At 44.0% G+C, this 22966-nt stretch overlaps 2 protein-coding genes across 7 annotated transcripts in view; one reads left to right on the top strand and one right to left on the bottom strand.

Moving 5' to 3' along the window:
- Window positions 1–19846, bottom strand: part of SARNP (SAP domain containing ribonucleoprotein) — a 52849-nt gene extending 33003 nt beyond the window's left edge. Inside the window, exons 1-7 of one of the 5 annotated variants that reach the window (XM_058673843.1) lie at window positions 19714–19846; window positions 11223–11322; window positions 7520–7566; window positions 7239–7306; window positions 2353–2404; window positions 1297–1370; window positions 821–849 (exon numbers count right to left, since the gene is read on the bottom strand). In XM_058673843.1, the coding sequence (XP_058529826.1) occupies window positions 821–849; window positions 1297–1370; window positions 2353–2404; window positions 7239–7306; window positions 7520–7566; window positions 11223–11322; window positions 19714–19716 (373 nt within the window). In that variant the 5' untranslated portion in view covers window positions 19717–19846. Of the gene's footprint in view, window positions 1–820; window positions 850–1296; window positions 1371–2352; window positions 2405–6812; window positions 6886–6974; window positions 7219–7238; window positions 7307–7519; window positions 7567–11222; window positions 11323–18017; window positions 18073–19571; window positions 19667–19713 lie in introns of those variants that run through there. The other 4 variants (XM_004589642.3, XM_058673844.1, XM_058673845.1 and 1 more) reach the window with 4 other exon arrangements.
- Window positions 19430–22962, top strand: ORMDL2 (ORMDL sphingolipid biosynthesis regulator 2). Of its 2 annotated transcripts, none has more exons than XM_058673847.1 (4): window positions 19430–19670; window positions 21095–21269; window positions 21426–21577; window positions 22453–22962. In XM_058673847.1, the coding sequence occupies exons 2-4, from the start codon at window positions 21096–21098 to the stop codon at window positions 22586–22588; spliced, it is 462 nt and encodes a 153-aa protein (XP_058529830.1). In that variant the 5' UTR covers window positions 19430–19670; window position 21095; the 3' UTR covers window positions 22589–22962. The 2 variants fall into 2 exon arrangements, with proteins under 2 accessions (XP_058529830.1, XP_004589700.1); XM_004589643.3 differs by lacking the exon at window positions 19430–19670 and adding an exon at window positions 19898–20006.
- Window positions 22963–22966: the final 4 nt, after the last annotated feature.

Below are 22966 nucleotides of genomic sequence, written 5' to 3' on the forward strand. Positions count from 1 at the left end.
GATATACACGGGCGTCATGACAGACCACTGAGGCCTATAAAGCATGTCTAGTACCATGGAGGGCAGAACAAACTGGGTAACTCTGCCAGCCGAGTTTTGACAGTGAGTATCTGGGCGAATGGAGACTCTAAGGTGGACTATATCAGCCAACGGACATTGGAAGGATTTCATCAACCTTGAAGCAACAAAGTCAACGGCATCTCAAAACTATCAAAACTGGGCCCGGCGTGATAACATAGTGGTTAAAGTCCTTGCCTTGCACTCCCGGGATCCCACATGGGTGCCGGTTCTAATCTTGGCAGCCCTGCTTCCCGTCCAGCTCCCTGCGTAGCCTGGGAATGCAGTCAAGGATGGCTCAAAGCTTTGGGACCCGGCACCCACGTGGGAGACCCAGAAGAAGATCCTAGCTCCTGGCTTCAGACTGGGTCATCTCCAGCCATTGCAGCCGCTCACTTGGGGAGTGAATTATCAGATGGAAGATCTTCCTCTCTCTCTCTCTCTCTCTCTCTCTCTCTCTCTCTCCTCTCTGTATATCTTACTTTCCAATAAAAATAAATAAATCTTTTAAAAAATATATAAAAAGATGCTCAAGAAAAGAATGAAAAATAGTGACACTTCTTCCTATACTCTCATACTTCAGAATATTTTCTAAATTGTTCAAAAGCCTTAAGAATTACTTTTACCTAAAGCAAACATATGAATACTGTGCTCCTAAGGGCTTCTAAAACTAAAAAGCTTGTCCTAATTTGGAGAAATGAAATCCATTCTGTCATAAAAGAAAGAATACAAAGACAACTATCTTAAGAGTCTTTTCTCTTACCTTTTGTTGGAACCGAAGAAATCCCAAACCTGCAGAAAGAAAAACAAGCTTCATCTTAGGAAGCTGTTAACACTCCTGGTTGTCTATCTCCGTGTCAAGTACACATGACACTTCTTGCCTGTGATCTCCATCCTTGCGATCATTAGCTAATTCTAACAACCTCATGAAAGAAGTTCAGTGCACTCTCCTCACAAGTCCACACAGCAAGCTAAACGGAATCAGGAGTAGTAGTTAGTCTCTGCCTTTTACACAGCACAGAAAAGATCTTCTCAATAATTACGCCCAGTCTAGAGCTACTGCATCCAAATCAGCAGAGGTATCCTAAGTTTGGCCAATAGAGTTCACCTCCTAAGAGCAAGGCGTACAATATACTGAAAACTTTTACATATATACATATAATACATATAAAACCTAGGATCACATTTCTTCACCTTCATTACTATCATTATTTGAGGTTCAAGTCTAGACACACTCACCTAGCTGCCCGAGCAGCTTTCTTACTCTCCAAGCTTACAGGTACATTGAATCGTTCAGCTCTCTTCTGCATTCTCTACATGACAACAGATGAAAAAGAAAGGAGAGAAAATTCAATTTCTGTTTTTTTTTTTAACTTGGTTAGAGATATGTATCTTAAGAAAAATGTCTTCAAAAAACGTCTCCAGGTTTGAAATGACAGTCCTCAAGGAGAGCTGGTTGTATGGATCCCAGAGCTTCATTTGACAGCCTTCTCCAGAAAGCAAACACAAAGCAACCATTATTACATTCATGCCCTCCAAGACAAACGGGTGGAATAAAATAACTAAAACCCACATTCTACATGAAGTCAAGAAGACAAAAGCTGTATCAGGTTGATCTTTGAAAACGGATCAAAGGAACAGCTTCGTTCCAACAGTAGTAGTACTCTCTAATAGCTAGAAACTAGGCATTCTAAGATGTTAGTAATCCTTTACTTTGAAGGTACAAAACAAAATACAAGATATCAGCTGGCACTTTTTGCCAGAGATGCTTAGAGACAAAATACAGAGAAATTTCAATATCACTTCTTATCAAGTATCAATGTAATAACATCTTCCCTTGTTACTTTTTCAAGGTATACTCCTCCTGAATTCTAATGCTAGGCTTGTAAATATTTTAGAATTATCAGTAAGACTACAGTATTTTTTTTATAAGATTTATTTTATTTTTATTACAAAGTCAGATATACTGAGAGGAGGAGAGATAGAGAGGAAGTGGGCCTGCCGGGATTAGAACCAGCGGCCATATGGGATCAAGGCAAGGACCTTAGCCACTAGGCCACGCTGCCAAGCCCTAAGACTACAGTATTATATACAAACAGGACTGTGGTTTCACACTATAGCAGCCCAATATTTTTCCAAGAGTAGTCAGGGGAAAAGGTACTAACACTAAAATCCGTGTATACACTAATTTTCTGACTATTATTAAATTTTAAAATGATGATTCCTTGAGTAAATAAAGAACAAAAACCAGAAAAACATCAAGATTGTTTTTCTACTAAGGCACAGAATACCTACCTCAGTTTGTGGTAGTTCAGATGTAATTTTTACCACTTTCTTTTCTGCTGCCCTGGAAAAAAAAAATTAGAAAACTGACACTCCAAACAAAAACCTTGGACAAGCATAAGCGGCCTGAGTCACACCCTCTGCCCTATTTCTCTCCACCACACCTCAGTCCCAAAAAATCTGAATTTCATTAGAGCTTCAATTCCTTGAGCTAGTATCTATTAGAACAAAGAGTTCAAGTAACAGAGCAAGCTACCCTAAGCTAAAATCTAAAAAAGTAATTAGAAACACTCTAGTTAAATACAATGAGCTGAAGCGAAATCATCTCATTTACTTTTAGGAACTTTAAACTTACTTTTGAACTGATTATCCTTCCAACTCTCATTTAAATACAACCTCTCAATTTTCATCTCAACACTAATTAATGAGTACTTTATAAGCCCTGTTTTCTACCTTTCACAAATCCTTATTCTTCCCTTGGGATCTGTTGCTCCAGCTAAAAAGTCAGCATGGAACAAATAAAACTGCAAAAGAAGGTGGGAAGAAAAAAGGCTAAAGGAAATTTGAATTAGGAAAACATGGCCAGTTACTGGTCAAAGGTTTAAAAGAAAACAAAAGAGGGGGACCATAGGGGCGGGAGACAAAGTTCGGAAGTGTCCAGGATAAATGGAAGGGCATTAACCCTCCACCAAACAACTCCCATAAAACTGTGGGTCATAACCAGTCTCATTAAGGTCCCTCATTTAGAGACATGGGCGGCTTTTGTTCCAATAACCCAGACACTTTTCCCATTTGATGCCCTCAAAGGTAGTAATGGTTTAATGACATTTTCAGAGGAAGCAATTCTGGAACAGGAACTTAACTCTCCCTTCCATCCTTTTGTTGGGGGTTCCAGGACCAACAGACAAGCAATGGGTGCCCCCTGCTGACCACAACTAGATCGTACAGTATTCAACTGCCTTGGGCAAAGGAGGGGGAAAAAACGCAAAAACAAAACAGAAGTGTATTTTTGAGAATCTCAATCTAAGGATGAAACCAAAGGGTTTCCTTCTGAATACTCAAGGACATATCAGTCTTGAATACTATTTTTATGAAAGTTTTTCTTCCACTTTCCAACCATCCTTCCTCAATCTTCTCTGCCTTGTTTAGGGGCGCACGCGCGCACACACACACACATCTAATGTTTCACTTGAAGTCCAATGCCATTAAGACATAAGTTCTTTCCACCAACCCCACGCTACTGGCTTTTTTGACAGTCTCTCCCTGAAGTACAATCACTGTAGCAAATCTCATGGCAGAAAGGGAATCCCTCAAAGGAAATCTTCCTTTATGCCATCCCAATCCCCTTACGTAAAACAAAATTCAAGTAATAAATAAACATCACATTCTGGGATTCACAGGACCATTTCTACTTGTCCCTGAAAAATTTCTCTCCAACCCAAAGTCACACATAAAACACTCAAACAGGCACTCAGACTCGTTCTGTATACACCTTACCCCAACTATTGTACGGATAATGAACTTGCATAAAAACTTTCAGGTTTTCCTGTAGCTGAAACTAACTACTTTACCCAACTGATCTTTCTTCCTCCGCCAGAATCCCCCCAAGATATCTCTACTTTTTTTCTAAAAGATTTATTTATTTTATTACAAAGTCAGATATACAGAGAGGAGACACAGAAAGGAAGATCTTCCGTCCGATGATTCACTCCCCAAGTGAGCTGCAACGGCCGGTGCGCGCCGATCCGAAGCCGGGAACCTGGAACCTCTTCCAGGTCTCCCACACGGGTGCAGTGTCCCAATGCATTGGGCCGTCCTCGACTGCTTTCCCAGGCCACAAGCAGAGAGCTGGATGGGAAGTGGAGCTGCCGGGATTAGAACCGGCACCCATATGGGATCCCGGGGCGTTCAAGGCGAGGACTTTAGCCGCTAGGCCACATGGCCGGGCCCACGATATCTCTATTTTAAAGCTAACCCGCTTACGTTATTTTCTCAAAGCACTGCATCTAACCATAAACTTCCTACAATGGAAAGCTAACTAAATGGCTTTAGAAAAGTAATACTTGGAGGCTGGCACAACGGCACAGCAAGCTAATCATCCATCCATGGTGTGAGTAACCCGTTATCAGTGCCAATTTGTGTTCCAGCTGCTCCACTTCCAATCCAGTTCCCTTCTTATGGCCTGGGAAAACAGCAAAGGACGGTTCAAGTCCATGGGATCCCGTGCCCATATGACAGACTCAGAAACAGCTCCTAGCTCCTGGCTTCAGAGCATCGGCTCAATTATGGCCATTGTCGCCATTTGGGGAGTGAATCATCAGATGGAAGATCTCTTTCTCTGTCTCTCCTGTCTATGAATGTACCTTTCCAATAAAAATACTTTTTTTTAAAGATTTATTTATTTTTATTAGAAGGGCAAATATACAGAGAGAAGGAGACACAAAGATCTTCCATCCACTGGTTTCACATACCAAGTGGCTGCAATGACTGAAGTTGATCTGCTTTGAAGCCAGGAGTTCTATCCGGGTCTCCCATGAGGGTGCAGGGTCCCAAGGTTTTGGTCTGTCCTCTGCTGCTTTCCCAGGCCACAAGCAGAGAGCTAGATGGGAAGTGGAGCATCTGGGACAGGAACTAACACCCATATGGACTCCCACCACATTCAAGATGAGGATTTAGTCACTAGGCTATAGTACTTGGCCCATAAAAATAAATCTTTTTATTGTCTTTTTTAAAAATTTATTTGTTTTTATTGGAAGGCCGAATATACAGAGAGGAGAAGAGACAGAGAGGAAGATCTTCCATCCGATGATTCACTCCCCAAGTGAGCCGCAACAGCTGGAAATGAGCCGATCCGAAGCCAGGAGCCAGGATCTTCTTCCAGGTCTTCCACACGGGTACAAGGTCCCAAAGCTTTGGGCCGTCCTCGACTGCATTCCCAGGCCACAAGCAGGGAGCTGGATGAGAAGTGGAGTGGTCGGGATTAGAACCAGCGCCCATATGGGATCCTGGCACATTCAAGGAGAGGACCTTAACCACTACACTATCACACCGGGCCCATAAAAATAAATCTTAAAAAATTATTATCATGTATTTAACAAGTTTTAAAAAAGAGTTGTATTTGACAAAATCTCACAGAATGTTAAATGTACAATCTCTGGACTGGCACTTGGGTGCAGTGGGTTAAGCCTCTGCTCACAATGCAGGATCCCATATGGGCACTGGTTATATCCTAGCTTCTCTCAATCTGGATTTAGTTTCCTGGTGATGCACCTACAAAGGATGTAGAGGATGGCCCTAGTGTTATGGACCCCTGCCAGAGACCCAGAGAGTTCTAGGTCCCTGGCTTCTGCCTAGCTCTGCCCCAGGTACTGTGGCCATTTGGAGAGTAAACCAAGGACGGATCTCACATGTGTTCACGCACTTTCCACAATTCTGCCTTTCAAATAAATAAATCTTAAAAGAAAAAATTGCACATCCTCTGTGATGCAGCAAATCCACTGTTAAGAATCTGTTCCATAGGGCCAGCATTGTGGCACAGCGGGTAAGACCGCCACCTGCAACACCAACATTCCATATAGACACTAGTTCCTAACCCAGCTGCTCCACTTCCAATCTAGCTCCTGGCTAACAATCTAGGAAAACAGAAGATGGCTCAACTGTTCAGTGTTCTGGCACCACATGGGAGATCCAGATGAAGCTTCTGGCTTCGACCTTGCCCTCCAGGTCACTGTGGAATGAACCAATTGCAGTGAAGCCATTGTAGTCATCTGGGATGGGTGGAGGAGCTATCTCTCCCTTCCTCTCTAATTGACTTACAAATAAATAAATAAATAAATGGATGGATGGATCCTGGTAATAAAAAAAAAATCTGTTCCATGAGCAAGGAAATAGAGTACTGCATTTTTTTGCTTTCATGAAAAATCTAAATGCCCATCACAGATCAATAAAATAAATTATGGCTTATTTGCAGAACAGAGTATATTAATAGTAAGAAAGAATAATATTCTAAGCTGGTAATTACCAAATTTGGATGATGATGCATGAGAGTCTATTATATGAGAGTCTATTCTCAAAGCTTTTTGTAACATGCTTGAATTTTTCTGTAATAACAAGCTAAACGAAAGACTAAATACTTACTAAGTATACCTAGTTATAAGGTTGATGGAAGAATTAAATGAAAATATGTGCAAAACACTTATAATTCTATCTAGCATACAATATTTAAATACGGATATGATGGTGATATAGAAAGTTCTCCAGATGGGGCTGCTACTATGGCACAGCAGCAAATTAAGCATCCATTTGCAACATCAGCATTCCACATTACAGCACTGCTCAAAGGCCCCACTGCTCAGCTTCCAACCCAGCTTGCTACTTCTGCATCTGGGAAGGCAATGGAAGATGACACAACGTCTGGGCCCCTACACCCACATAGGAAGTCCATACAGATAGCCTAGTAGCTAAATCCTCACCTTGCATCCACCGGGATCCTATATGAGCGCCGGTTCATATCCCAGATGTTTCACTTCCTTTCCAGCTCCCTACCTGTGGCCAGAGAAAGCAGTAGAGGATGGTCCAAGACCTTGCAACCCTGCACCCACATGGGAGACTCGGAAGAAACTCCTGGCTCCTACCTTTGGACTGGCTCAGCTCTAGCCACTGTGGCCACTTGGGGAGTGAACCAGCAGACAAAAGATCTTTTTCTCCGTCTCTCCTTCTCTCTGTATATCTGCCTTTCCAATAAAAAACAAACCTTTAAAATATACATATATATGATCCAACAGAAATGAAAAGGCCAGTGGGAATGTAAAAGAGGTAAAGAGTGAAACATTGAACCTAATTAAAACAGATCTGCTCTATACTCAGATGATTAAAAAAAAAAAACCAGGAATAATTACACATCAACACTTTTCTCAGGGGGTTCTTCTTCCTTGACAGGCAGTTCTATTGGCTTTGGTTCTTCTTCCTAAAATTCAATGAAACAAAATGGTTAACATAAATTAACAGTATATGCCCAACATAGTATCAGAACCCCCAAATTACTGTTTCTGACAATCTTAATTCCCCTGGTTATGCTCCTTTAAATTAGCATCTAAGACCTGCATTGATTGACTTTAAACCATGTGGCCAAGGGAGAACATTAGCAAGTCAGTGACTAACTTCATTCTCTGCAACTCACCTCTGTTTCATCTCCCAGTACATCTTCTTCATTTGCCTCCTCTTCAGCTAAAGAATATTAAAATATTCAAGTCAAGCCCTGCTACAAAACCATCTTGATCACTATACTGAAGTTAAAATAATAGTCATTTTGCTTTCCCAAAAATAAAATTTAGTATTTAAAAGGCATAACTGATTTAAAAAGATGATTTAAAACTGATTAAAAAAGACATCACCCATTGGCTTGGTCTCCATGCTATACTACTCCAGAGTATTTATCCAGTTATGTGCCACCTAATGTTTTAGTGAGTAATGACCTATATAATACAACAGCTGCCCCAGAAGAATGCACATATAGCCTAGTGACACCACACCTGACTTTGTATCAGTACACTATGATGTTCCTACAAAGCAAACTGCCTAGTGGCACAGTTCTCAGAATCAGGCCCTATCACTAAGCAACACATGGCTAATAGCAGGCGTATGGAGTTAATTCAGGTATCTATCACTGAGCAAGTTAAATAAAATGTGGAGTGGCTAAACATCATATAACACTATATAGAAATTACAATCAATAGACTTAACAGACTAGACGACAACACATTTACATGACAGACAGACACAAACATTCGGTGCAGCAATTGAGATGTCACTTGTGGCACCTACAGTCTATGCTGGAATGGCTGGGTTCAAGCCTCAGCTCTGCTCTAGTTCTGCTTCAGCCTGACTCAGCTCTGGCAGTTGTGAGCATTTACTGTGTAAATCAATGGATGGAAGAGCTCCTTTATAAGAAATTAAATGGGGGCCCGGCGGCGTGGCCTAGCGGCTAAAGTCCTCGCCTTGAAAGCCCCGGGATCCCATATGGGCGCCGGTTCTAATCCCGGCAGCTCCACTTCCCATACAGCTCCCTGCTTGTGGCCTGGGAAAGCAGTTGAGGACGGCCCAATGCATTGGGACACTGCACCCGCGTGGGAGACCTGGAAGAGGTTCCAGGTTCCCAGCTTCGGATCAGCGCGCATCGGCCCGTTGCGGCTCACTTGGGGAGTGAATCATCGGACGGAAGATCTTCCTCTCTGTCTCTCCTCCTCTGTGTATATCTGGCTGTAATAAAATGAATAAATCTTTAAAAAAAAAAAATCAAATGAAAACGGAATGAAACAAATGGGAGGTAAAGTTATGGCTATAGCTTCATTATCAGTTATATAAATGAAAATACTGTATACCAAACACCACCACATGGTTTAGAAGGACAAAACATACATACCAAACATGTCAGAATGGTTGTCTAAGGGGGCTGGAGCAAAGTGACGTAAAGAATGAAAACTGGGGCTGGCAATGTGGTGCAGTGGGTAAAGCTCCCACCTGTGGCATCAGCATCCCATATGAGTTCATGTCCCAGCTGTTCCATTTCCAATCCAACTCTCTGCTAACATGCCTAGAAATGCAGCAGAGGACAGCCCAAGTTCTTGGGTCCCTGTAACACATGTGGGAGACCCAGAAGTTCCTGGCTCCTAGCTTCATACTGACCAAGTTATAGCCATTGTAGCCATTTAAAGAATGAACCAAATCTTCGCCGAAATAGCTCAGTTGGGAGAGCGTTAGACTGAAGAATGAACCAAAGCATGGAAGATCTTTCTCCCTCTTTCTCTCTCTGTCTTTCAATACTACATAATTTTTTAAAAAGAGGATCTGTAAAATCTAGGATGACAAATACACCTAACATAGAGTTTTCCCTTTAAGGTAAAATTAGAAAAGATCAGAGCCCAAAGGGATCAGAGATACCGAGTTTACACCTTTTTCAAGGGTGCATTTATCTCATTTCACAAAGAACAGGCATTTAAGTCACGTAAATAATGACTGACCAAAGTTGAGGAATCAGAGGGGCTGGCACTGGGCAGAGGGTTATGCTGCCACCTACATACAATGTCAGCATCCTGTGTGAATGCCAGTTCAAGTTCTAGCTGCTCCACTTCCTATTAATGTGTTTGGGAATGTAGCAAAAGATGGCCCAAGTGCTCGGGTCCCTGCCTTCACAGAGTTCTAGGGTCCTGGCTTTGGCCTGAACTGTAGTCATTTGGAGAGTGAACCACTGGATAGATCATCTCTGTTTTCCCTCTCCCTGCCTTTCAAATAAATAAATTCTTAAAAAACAAACAAACAAACAAAAAAACTCAAATATGGCATGATGGCCTAGCAGCTGAAGCCTTCGCCTTCAACAAGCCAGGATCCCAGGATGCCTATTCTAATCCTGGCAGCTCCACTTCCCATTCAGCTCCCTGCTTGTGGCCCTGGAAAGCAGTGGAGAACAGCCCAAAGCCTTGGGATCCTGCACCCACAGGGTGCAGGTAGAAGAGGCTTCGGATCGGCACAGCTCCAGCCATTGCAGCCGCTTACGGAGTAAATCAACAGTTGGAATATCTTCCCCTCTCTCCTCCTCTCTGTATATCTGCCTTGCCAATAAAAATAAATAAATCTTAAAACAAAAACAAAAACAAAAACACAAAAACTCAAATCATCCAACACAGTCTAATGATACCTTGATTATTATGGCTACATCACTCTTTCTAAATAAGGTATTAAAACAAAGTTATATTTTTAGAGGAATAATTCTATAATCATTGCTTTGGATGACAAAGTTTTTTCTCCTCATAGATTTTTTTAAATATTTGTTTTCCTCTTCTTAGAAGGCAAGGTAAGAAACAGAAAGAGAGGGAGAGATGAATTGATTGATTGATTAAGCTGAAACCAAGAGCCCAGAACGCTATCTGGATCTCCCAAGTGGGTGTCAGGCCCAAACACTTCTGCCATCATCTGTTATCTCCCCATATACATTAATAGGAAGCTGCTTAGAAGCAGAGGTACCAACAAGCACTCCTATTAGTGATACAAGTGTTGCAGAACATAGCCTAATCCAAGGTTACAAGATGCCTGCCCAACTAAAGAGCTTTCCTGATGTTCTTAACTAGGACAATGCTGGTATCTCATGTTAGGGTACCAGCCTGAGTCCTGCTACTCTGCTTCTGACCCAGCTTCCTGCTGATGCACCTAAAAAGGATGCAGAGATGGCTTTACTGTATAGGCCCCTGCTACTCATGTGGGAGTACAGAGTGCAGTTTCCACTTTTGCTTTCAGCGTGGCCCAGCTCTGGCTGTTGTGACCCTTTGCAGAGTGAATCAGTGGCTGTAATATCTCTGCCTCTTCCACTCTATTTATTTCAAAGAAATAACTATCTGGGGCCGGCGGCGTGGCCTAGCGGCTAAAGTCCTCGCCTTGAAAGCCCCGGGATCCCATATGGGTGCCGGTTCTAATCCCGACCACTCCACTTCCCATCCAGCTCCTTGCTTGTGGCCTGGGAAAGCAGTCGAGGACGGCCCAATGCATTGGGACCCTGCACCCGCGTGGGAGACCTGGAAGAGGTTCCTGGTTCCCGGCTTCGGATCGGCTCATTTCCAGCCGTTGCGGCTCACTTGGGGAGTGAATCATCGGATGGAAGATCTTCCTCTCTGTATATCTGACTTTGTAATAAAATAAATAAATCTTAAAAAAAAAAAAAAAAAAAAAAAAAGAAAGAACTATCTGAAGCGCTAGGAGAAACTATCCATATCCCGGGGGTGGAAAAAAAGAGTATATGTAACCATAACCTATAAAAAGAAGAAATTCAACTCAAAGAATCTGAAAACCAATCCCCCCTCACTCAGACCATTCTGCTTCCACAGAATACTCACCATGTTCTTCAAGATATGCCTGGAGCCTATTAATAAGATCTTGCTTTATTCCTTTGGTCTCCAAACCACGAGCAAGGCATTCTTGTTTTAGCTCAGCAAGCTGAAAAATAAAACTTTTCTTTAGTCAACAAACCAACCCCAATAAATGGAAAGAAATAGCTCTCACAAAATAAAATGAAAATAAAGTCTGTCCCACCCAAACTACTGCCCTTGATTCTACCAAGCCTGAGGTCCACAAAAATGATCCAATTTCTTTCAACAAGACTTAATATGTAGGGTTCGGCAGCGTGGCCTAGTGGCTAAGGCCCTCGCCTTGATCCCATATGGCCGCTGGTTCTAATCCCGGCAGCTCCACTTCCTCTCTGTCTCTCCTCCTCTCAGTATATCTGACTTTGTAATGAAAATAAAATAAATCTTTAAAAAAAAAAATCTATAATTTAAAAAAAAAAAGACTTAATATGTAAAAGTAGTAACAGGTATTAAGGATAAACATTGCACTTTAACACAATTCTGATATATCTGTGCAACATTTAGTGCCACAAATCTTTATTTATTTCTGAATAATTCTGAAAGGGAAATTTTTTTCTCCTGAAGATTACTGTGCCAGCACATGAAAGCATGAACTTTTAAGCATCATATGCAATATTGTAAAACCAGATTCTTTCTTACTATCTATGATCCAAGACCTATTCTGACAATCAGTCATATAAATGCATATATGTCAGACCACACAGAATTAGCTAATGCTAGCTATCTCAATTCAACAACAGATTAAAGGATACATATTAAAATGAAAATACCAAATGACATACAAAAGTTGTTTTAGAGATTTTTAAAATCAGTAACTTGACCACCAAGTATGCTTAATTTCATGGACAATAGGAGAAAGTAGCATTAATGGATTACTGAAAGAATGAAGCAAAAAAAAAAAACAAAACAAAACAACAACAACAAAAAACCTCTACAGGGAAACACAGAGCCAGAAATGAAGATTCAATCAAGACAGACAAAGGAATAAATGTTAAAATTCTACACTTAAGATAAAAACTTTATTTAAATAAAATTTAGACAAGGGAGATCTAGTTTAATGGTAACCTAAAGAATAAAGACCTCAGGATCTTAAGCAAAAAAGACTAAAATTAAGGATTTGCTGTAAGGTCTGGCGCAATGGCTCAATCTCACCTTGCAAGCACCAGAATCCCATCTGAGCACCGGTTCTTGCCCCAGTTGCTGCACTTCCTATCCACCTCCCTATTTGCGGCCTGGGAAAGCAGTGGAGGATGACCTAAAGCCTTGGGACCCAGCATCCACTTGGGAAGCCCAGAAGAAATTCCTGACTTCAGATTGACTCAGCCCAGAAGGACACAAAAACAGAAGCCCTCTATCTGCTGGTTCACTCCCCAAATAGCTGCAATGGTCAGAGCTGAACCAATCCAAGTTAGGACCTTCTTTCGAATCTCTAACGTGGATGCAGGGGTCATGGACTTGAGTTAGCTTCCACTGTTCTCCCAGGGCATAAACAGGGACCTGGATCAGAAGCGGAGCAGCCCAGACTCAAACCAGTACCCATGTGGAATGCCAGCGACAAAGGAGGAGGCATGGCTTACAACATGGCACCAGTCCGAGACCTTTTTTTTTTAAGATCTATTTATTTTGGGGGCCTACATATCAGCTCAACTGGTTAATCTTCCTCCTCCAAGAGCTGAAATCCCATATGGGCCCACAAGGGCTAGAGCTGAGGCAATCCGAAGCCAGGAGCCAGGAGTTTCTTCCAGGTCTCCCATGGGAGTATAGGGTCCCAAAACTTTGGGCTGTCCTCTGTTGTTTTCTCAGGCCATAAACAGGGAGCTGGGTGGGGAAGTAGAGCAGTAGGGAAATAAACTGGTGCCCAAATAGCGTGCCAGTGCTTGAAGGTGGAGGATTACTCCATTGAGCCTTGTGCCACCGACACTTTCTTTTTCCAGTGTATTTGTAGCTCCTTCCACCTAACCCAATAAACATTCCCTTACTTTGCCATTTCTTATTACATATTTATAGCCAACCTGTTTACTTCACTGAATTTAGCCATCAGCAAATCCTATCAGCTCTACCCTCAAAACATAAAACAGAATTGAATCCCTTCTTCCCACTGCAATCACTACCCTGGTATTTCCTCTCATAGATAACCACACTGCCAAAACTCTCTACCAACCATATTTCTTTTTCCAGTGTCTCACCTGTCCTCTACGTTCTTCTACATTAGTGGGGAAAAAGTGATAGTTGGGGAAAAGAAAAAATACTATATTAATAAGAAAAAAAGCAGCAGCAGCCAGAGTCTTAAGCATTACTTGCAAAGTCCTACACCACCTGCTCCCTTTCCCCAGCTCCTGGTAAGCTCACTGGTAAGCCCAACTGGCCTCACACTATTCCTCTAACACAGGGTTTCTCTAGAACACAGTTCAATTCCTTTACCTCCCAGGCTGCAGTTAAACATTCCTTTCTCAAGGAGACCACACCTAGTCATTCTATTTTAAATTACAATACTCTTGTCATTGTACTCCCTATCCCTTCTATTCTTTATAGACTCTACAACCATCTGACACACTACAAATTTTACTTATTCTGTAACATATAGGTGCTATAAAAATTTCATGTTTTGTTCATTGCTGTATCTGCAGCATTGAAGTAACTGGCACAATGGTAGATGTCGCTTGCTGTAAATATTAAATCCTCATTCACCCACCTATCTTCAACTCAAATGAAAAGACCCACATTTGTAACTAACAATATTAACATCTTCCAAAGATGTGAAGCCCAGATGCTGTGCCTAGCACTGTGTCCAGCACAGTGGCATGGTAGGTTGGGCTTCGGTCTGCAATGCCAGCATCTCATATGAGCTTCAATTCGACGCTCAGCTGCTCCACTTCCCAACCAGCTCCCCGTTTATGGTTTGAGAAAGCAGTGGGGGGTGGCCCAAAGCCTTGGGCCCCTGTACCCATAGGAAACCCAGAAGAAGCTCCTAGCCCGTGGTTTCAAACAGGCCCAGGTCCTGCCACTGTGATCATTTGGGGAGTGAACCAACAGAGAGAATATCTGTCTCCCCTCCCTAAGGAACACTGCCTTTTAAAGGAAAAGAAATCGTAAAAAATTACTGAAATATCTTCTCTCCTGAACAAACTGGATACTTTGCATGTTCCTAACTTAAATGTATCACATCCAACTGACTCTGTAAATATAATTTTTAAAGATTTATTCATTTTTATTAGACAGGCATATTTACAGAGAAGGAAAGAGGAAAAAGATCTTCCATCCACTGGTTCACTCCCCAAATAGCCACAACAGCCAGAGCTGAGCCAATCCAGAGCCAGGAGCCAGGACCTTCTTCCAGGTCACCCAAGTGGATGCCAGGTCTCAAGGCTTTGAACTGTGCTCCACTGCTTTCCAGGGCCACAAGCAGGGAGCTGGATGGGAAGTGAAGCAGCCAGAACTAGAACAGGCACCCATATGGGTTCCTAGTGCTTACAAAGAGAGGATTTAATTATTGAGCCACTGCACCAGATCCCGAAGACGAAGATTTTTATAACCCAAACTGTTTTCAAATTTGTACCAATTTCTGATTGCTGCTGTTCTATATCTGATCTTATTAGTTCATTCCCATGACAAATAGTTACTGGACACCTACTGTATATCAAGCATTATCTTAGACTCAGGGAAATCATAAGCAAAACAGAAATCAACCCTGGCCCAATTGCCCAATGGTTAAATCCTCACCTTGCAAGTGCCAGGATCCCATATAGGCATACATTCCAATTCCATCCAGCTCTCACTTATGACCTGGGAAAGCAGTAGAGGATGGCCCAAAGCCTTGGGATCCTGCACCTGTGTAGGAGACCTAGAAGAGGCTCCTGGCTCCAGGCTGGCTTTCAGAATGGCATTTGGGGAGTGAACCAATGGATGGAAGATCTCTCTTGTCTCTCCTTCTCTCTGTAAATCTGATCTTTCCAACAGAAACAAATATTTTTTTCTTTTTTAAGACAAGGACCAAAAAGTGGTTTTTCAAAAAAGATTTCTTTATTTTTATTAAAAAGTAGATATACAGAAGAGATACTGACAGAAAGATCTTCCATCCACTGGTTCACTCCCCAAGTGGCCACAAGTGGCCACAATGGCTGAAGCTGAGCAGCTCTGAAGCCAGTAGTCAGGAGCTTCTTCTGGGTCTCCCACGTGGGTGCAGGGTCCCAAGGTTTTGGGCCATCCTGGACTGCTTTCCCAGGCCACAAACAGGGAGCTAGAAGGGAAGTGGAGTAGCTGGGATGAGAACTGGAGCCCATATGGGATCCTATGTGTGCAGGCAAGGACTTCAGCCACTAGGCTACTACACCAGGCCCCCAAAAAGTATTTAACTGATTAAGCAAATAATAATAATAAAATAATGAAATAAAAAATATACAGTCCTATAAGATATACAAAACATGTCCTGACCATGCATGTGGATAGGCAGAATAAGAAAAGCAGCCATGAATAAATGCGTGACTGCTATCTGAAGGATGATTAGAAATTAGCTGGACAAAGATGTGAAAGAGGCAGGCTGGCAGAGTTCTGCAGCCAAAAGAAAATTTCAAATACAATGTGTGTAAAGGTTCTGGGTTTCAAGAAGAGGGAGAGGCAGCTAAGATGAAAAACACACATTTTTGGGGTTGGCATCATGGCACAGCATGCTACCTGCGATTTTGGGGTTGCAGCTGTTCCGCTTCTGATCCAGCTTCCTGCTCATGGCCTGGGAAAGCAGCAGAGGATGGCCCAAGTCCTTGCGCTCCCAGATGAAGCTCCAGGCTTCAGCCTAGCCAAACCTCTACTGTGAGTAACCAGAGAATGGAAGATATCTATTTGTTTCTTCCTCTGAGCCCCAAATAAATAAATCTTTTTAAAATATACAAATTTTGGAGATAGATCGCATGCACAGTAGCTGTGCAATCTAAGCAAATTGCTTACTGTCTCCAAGTTTCATAGTTCCCTTTCAAATGGGGATAACAATGGTATTTTTATAGTTTTGTGAAAATTAAATCAGTTCATGTATGTAAACTGCTTCAACCAGTGCTTATCACATAATAAATCCTTTGTGTTAGCAGTTAATGAACACAGCCATTCCAAGGAGACAAAATAAGATCACTACAGTAGGAGTATGTGAAACTAAATTAGAGTACAACTTTCTTTTTCTTACTTTTTATTTAAAAGGCCAAGCTACAAAGAAAAGGAAAAACAGAGATATCCCACGTGCTGGTCCACTCCCCAATGGCTGCAACAGCCAGGACTAGGCCAGGCTAAAGCCAGGAGCCAGGAGCTTCACCCAGGTCTCCCACGTGGGTACAGAGCTATCCTCTGCTGCTCTTCCAGGCCATAAGCAGAGAACTAGATCAGAAGTGGAGCAGCCAGGACATGGAACACCCGTTCCATAACTAAATCTCTGACTGACAAAATCCTTATCCTACCAAAATCCCATTTTCTGTACTATCCAAAATGATTACAGCAGAAACATCTTAAAATTCCAAAGACCTACACTAAGAGCCAGACCTCCTTACACAACTTAGAAACCCTTTGCAATACCTCTGATCTACCTTACAATCACAGCCTACTGACTACTGACTTTCTTCTTCTTCTTCTTTTTTTTTTTTTTTTTAGGTCAGATTTACAGAGAGGAGGAGAGACAGAAAAAGATCTTCCATCCCCAGGTTCACTCCCCAAGTGGCCACGGCTAGAGTTGAATTGTTCGAAGCCAGCAGTCAGGAGCTTCCGCCTGGTCTCCAACACAGGTGCAGCTGCTCTCCCACACCACAAGCAGAAAGCTGGATGGAAAGTGAGGCAGCCGGGACACCAACTGGAGTCCATATGGGATCCCAGCACATGCAAGGTGAGGACTTTAGCCACTAGGCTACCGTGCAGGAGTACCACGCATTCGGTGTTTCAATGACACAACAACTCACTATTCTCAGCAGCCTGACACCACTTCACCCCTCCTGCACTCCCCTCTGGAATAGTCTCTCTTTTCTCATAATTGACTGGAAATCTATTACTAGTAGAGGTCAGTGCATTTTCATGCACAGCTCAGTCTCCTTTCAACCATACTAGAATGACCATATTTTGAGGCCAGTGTCATGGCTTACAGGCTAAACCTCCACCTTCAACACAGCCATCCCATAGGAGCACTTGTTCATGATCCAGTTGCTCCACTTCCAATTCAGCCCCCTGATAAACTGCCATGGAAAGCACCAGAAGATGGCTCAGCTGCTTGGGCCCCTGCACTTGTGAGGGCTACAGACTCCTGGCCCTGGCCTGGCCCAGCCCAGGCTATCACCACTGTTTAGGAAGTGAAGGAGCAAGTGAATCTCTGTCTTCCTCTCTCTGTAACTCTGTAACTCTTTCAAATAAACAAATCTTGGCAGAGGTCTGGGGGAGGAAGACTGCATTTCTACAAAATATCAAAATATTTGTAGTTACATGGCCTTACCCATTAATTCAGATATAGTTTTCCCTTCTATTATACAGCTTGTTCCTTTCCTCTAAGGTCCCATACTAAAGCTTTACAATTCTCTATAAAAATGAGGGGAAAAAAATCTAAAAAATAATAAAACCCCAAGTCAACCCAAAAGTCAGGATCACTCCAGCACGATCACCAGTGGAAACTAAAAGTCAGAATTAAAGGCACAGGTTCTTAACCAGAGGTCCATGGACTCCTCAGGGCTGCAAGGTAGTTGTATGAGGCCCCTCAAATTGCATGCAAAGTATACACATGTCTTTCTCTGGGGAGAGGGTCCATACCTTTCATCAGAGTTTCAAAGATATCTGTGACCTCCAAAAGGTTAAGAAGTGTTCTAGAGAAAAAGCAAAGACAAGCAAATGTGATTAAAGAGTGAGTTGTGGTTAGGCTGTAAGGAGTGCCTCACGTTCTTTGACACCTGAAATCAGTCCAAGGACACTGCGTAAAAGCGTCTAATCAAATACAAATGTAATAGGGACCTGGAAAACAGATTTGGTGGGAGTCCTCCATACACCAATAGAGAATTAATTCATAAAGGCGAACATGGGGGCAGCTGGTGATCTACTCCAAAGACAAATAGGAAAAAAATGTTAGACCCTATATTCATACTTTCTTTGGACCATATTCATCTAAAACTTTCTGTCTTTTACAATACATACAAAATAGCAGAAAAGTACATAATTTATATTGAGAGTAAAATCTGGTTGCTCAGTTTTTCCTGCCATAAAAAATTAGGAGACCACTAACACAATTCATACATTTCAGTTCCACCAACTTAACAGTGACTCCAGAATATCACAAAAACCTACTACTTCGGTTTAGAATCTGACAGTAGGGGAAAACAGCAGCTTTCACACAAAAGCTAATTGGGCCAACTATCAAGCGACTAAGGAAAGGATCTCTTTACTCTGACACCTTTAACCTTTAGGGAAAAAAAAGCGCGCGCGCGCACACACACACACACACACACAAAACCTCATAAGGCTTTAACGGATCAGTTTTCAATTCCAGCTCTGTCGGATTTGGAAAGCTACCAGTGAAAACAGACAATAATCCCTTCATTCGCCCTCGAAGACCAGGAGAACTACCTAAGCGAGAAAGTTAACAAGATTCCCAAAAATTCGATTTAAAATCTCAGATTCAGTGTGTCACCCAGCGGTGACCTCAAAAGACGTGGGTCCCTCTGTGACAGGCAGCCACGCAGGAGTCGTTTCCCCGAAATACTGCGGCTCTGAGTTCTCCCTCCAACCAGGGCTGGCGGGCGGAGACCCGAGTGAAAACACTGGGCAAACTTCGAGATCTGAAGCATTTCTCACTAATTCTAACGGCCCGCTGGAGGCATTCGCCACGGGGGCGGACCACCACCATGGAAAAGGGGGACGGGGGCATTTTCCGTCGTGTTTGGAACATATTCCCACAGAAGGACACACAAACGCCAGTCAGACTCTTGGTTCGGGACGACCGACGACATAAGGGGAGAAGAGGGGCTCCCGGGTCCGACGTGGGGCAGGGAGGAGAAACCATTGACGTAACGCAGCTCTGACGGGAAACAAGTCTATCAGGTACTTTGTACTTGGGAAAGGGTGGCCTGCTAAGGAAGGGTGGCTGATGAGAGAAGGAAGAGGAAGGGAGTCGAAATAAGAGAACAGTGAAACCATGCGAAATTGGAAACTGTGGAAGGCGCAATGGGAAAGGGAAACACAAAAGGACTACTACGGGTGCCGGAAAAGAGTAGGAAAGGCTTTCAGAAGAACGTCTAGAAGAAAGCGCAAGCCACCCTGCAGAATTCAATCCCCAGAAAGGTCCCAGTCAGCCTTGCCACCGCCTCACAGTACCTTCAGCTTATGGAGCTCCACTGTCTCTGCCGCCATCTTGGTGCCCCTCCACTCAACTAGGCCCCTACCCGCTGCCTCCGCCTCGGAGCTCCCGCCTAGGTGAAGAGAACCAATCACTAGCAATCTTACTCCCACTACATACCATCAGTCCTTTCTATTGGCCGAGAGCTACTGCCGCTCTTCATTCTCCCTGGCAGCTCTCCTCTGCTCTGAAAAGGCGGAGAAACCAAGAGGGCGGGTTCTGCTTCTTCTGAGTGACAGAAATACTGACCAATCGCGTGTCCGCAGTGCAGACAGCCAACCAATTAGCGGTGGCAGCGCCGATTCTGTTCCACCAATAGAGAGCGCGCAGCTGCGGGGGCGGCTACTTCCTGAAGACTACAGGTGTAGGAGCGAGCACCGCGCCCCTTGCCGGACGGCTGGTGAAGCTGGCAGGTAGGGTCTTCCGAGAGGCTGGAAGCCGGTACCCAAGAAAATTGGCGGGAGGTGAGAAACGGGCGGCGAATCAGACACCGAGAAGAGAATGCTTAAGGACCATGAAAAGGGCCAACGAACTAGAGGGGGAGGCTGAGAGAAGCGTGGGCTGGGCTCCGGACTGGAGGGAATTCCAGGGTGGGCGGAGCTGCTCCCTCACCAGCAGCAGCAGCTTGACTCGCACGGTTTTAGAATCGGGCCCCTTCCTAGGTCAAGCCGAAAGCCGTGAGCAAATTCTTGCAGCGTCCACGCTTGAGAGAAGGGGAAGGGAATACTGACTGGTTACATGCCAAAAATGGAAGCGACAGGGCGGACTGGCTCGACGGAAAAAGGTGTGGACTGGAGGCTGCCTTAGTGTCGCTTCCCTCCCCAGTGGTTCGTTGATTCCATGACTCTTAGAACTCCGGGTGCATGCGCATTCTTGATTCCTGGTTGACTTCTTCAGCCGAAGGAGGGAAGGTGCTCCAGCTTCCCTGCTCCTGCAGGTGGTGGCCTGAGCCTAGGCCTACTCTCGCCAATGTGAGGAAGAGGGAAAGTAGCAGTAACTTGCCTAAAATATAGGGAGGGGGGCCCTTTTTGTCATCCCATTCCCCTTAAAGGTTTAGTCACCTGAAAAAGCCAGTGGGAGAGATCATCTGTCCACTGGTTCACTTCCCAGATGGCTGCTCTATCTGGGTCCCCCGCATGGGTGTCAGAGGCCCAATAGCAGGGAGCTGAATCAGAATCGGAGCAGCTGGAAGCCAGTGGCCACTTGGGTTGCCAACACTACAGGGGCGGGAGGGGACAGCTCAAGCTGCTCCACTGGCCTCTTCCTGCCTTTTTTTTTTTTTTCAACTTGAATTGGCAACCAGATGGGATGCTGCTCTTGCCTTTTAAAAAGTGTTTCCTGGGCCTTTGAGTTTCCACGCTACGTGAGAAAGTTCTTTCATTCTCAGTCAAGTTCAGGGGATCTGACCTCTTTCAGAGACAACTGGGGGAAAACATTCACAACAGAGGTTGAGAGGAAACTGAGTTGGACTCCTGTCTGGCCTATCCCCCAACTCTGGTAGGATGAACGTGGGGGTGGCGCACAGCGAAGTGAATCCCAACACGCGAGTGATGAACAGCCGGGGCATCTGGTTGGCCTATGTCATCTTGGTAGGACTGCTGCATGTGACTCTCCTCAGTATCCCCTTCTTCAGCATTCCTGTCGTCTGGACCCTGACCAACGTCATCCATAACTTGGTGAGCACAAGACACCCCTTGTACCCACCCTAGACCTCTCCCAGACAAAAACAAAACCACCAGTTGCTTGGGGATGTCTTCCTTTTGCGCTTTCAACATAAATCGGGCTTAAGAGCTACTTGTCTTCCCTCACAATGTCCCCTTCCCTCTTCCCAGGCAATGTACATTTTCCTACATACAGTGAAGGGAACACCCTTTGAGACCCCTGACCAAGGCAAGGCTCGGCTACTGACACACTGGGAACAGATGGACTACGGACTCCAATTTACTTCTTCTCGCAAGTTCCTCAGCATCTTTCCTATCATACTGTGAGTCTTTGGGAAGTAGAGGCGATGCTATGTTAGAAAGAGGTGGAAGAGCCAGGTGAGCAGGCCCATCAGGAAGCTTTAAAATAAAAAGCAGACTCCTGGGGCAGGCGTTTGACAGTTGTGGAGACATCACTGGGATTGTCCAGTGACTGAGTTCATGCCCCCCACTCTGCTTCTGATCCAGCTTCCTCTTAATGTGCAGTTTTGGAAGCAGCAAGTCATACCTCAAGTGCCTGGATCCCTGCCACTCATTGCAGACCCAGATGGAGTTCCAGGCCCCTGGTTTCAGCCTTGCCCAGCCAGACTATTGCATGTGGAGTGTGAACCAGCTCTTTGCTTGTGGCCTGGGGAAGTAGTGGAGGATGGCCCAAACCCTTGGGACACTGCACCCACATGGAAGACCTAGAGGAGCTGGCTCCTGGCTTCAGTTCCAGCCATTGTAGCCATTTGGGGAGTGAACCAGAGGGTAGATCTTTCTCTGTGCCTCTCCTCTCTGTAAGCTTTCCAATAAAAATAATTCTTACTTTTTAAAGATTTATCCATTCGCAGGTTCACTCCCTAAATGGCCTCAATTGCCAGAACTGAGCCATTCAGGAGCCAGGAGCTTCTTCCGGGTCTCCCATACGGGTGTGGGGTCCCAAAGCCTTGGGCCATCCTTTGCTTCTTTCCCAGGCCACAAGCAGGAAGCTTGATAGAGGAGCCAGGGCATAAACAAGCACAAACCCATATGGGATCCTGGCACTTGCAAGGCAAGGATTTAGCCACTGAGCTATCATGTCGAGCCCTAAAGCAATTTTCAAAACCATGAAAGACAGTCACTACTAAGACATGAATATGAATAGGGAAAACCAATCTCCTATATTCTCTCTCCCCAGTTACCTCCTGGCCAGCTTCTATACCAAGTATGATGCTGCTCACTTCCTCATCAACACAACGTCACTGCTTAGTGTTCTGCTGCCTAAGTTGCCACAATTCCATGGAGTTCGTCTCTTTGGCATCAACAAATACTGAAGAATGGGACTGGGTACAGCTCCCCAGGCACAGGGAAGGCCTTGGACGAAGGACTGTCAACATCCTTCCAATTTTCTATGTACTGTTTTCTGTCATTGGAAAGCCTTTGAACTACACAGTCTTTCCCAAACTGACATTTCCTGGGAAGAGGGAAAATGGGGCTCCAGGGCTTGGCCCTGATAAAGGTACATTTCTCTGGATTAGGAAAGGTGGGCGAGGATGACGCTAAGGGCCAAATATGTCTTCTCTACAGGAGGATGCAGTGTTTGGACAGCTTTTCAGGTGATAACATTTTTTCCTATCTTCCACCCTTGCTACCTTCCAGCCCTGTTTTGCTGTATATTTTCTTTACAATAAAGGTACTTTTTCAGCTATGGT

Source organism: Ochotona princeps, chromosome 15 (genome assembly GCF_030435755.1).
Source record: "Ochotona princeps isolate mOchPri1 chromosome 15, mOchPri1.hap1, whole genome shotgun sequence".
NCBI lineage: Eukaryota > Metazoa > Chordata > Mammalia > Lagomorpha > Ochotonidae > Ochotona > Ochotona princeps.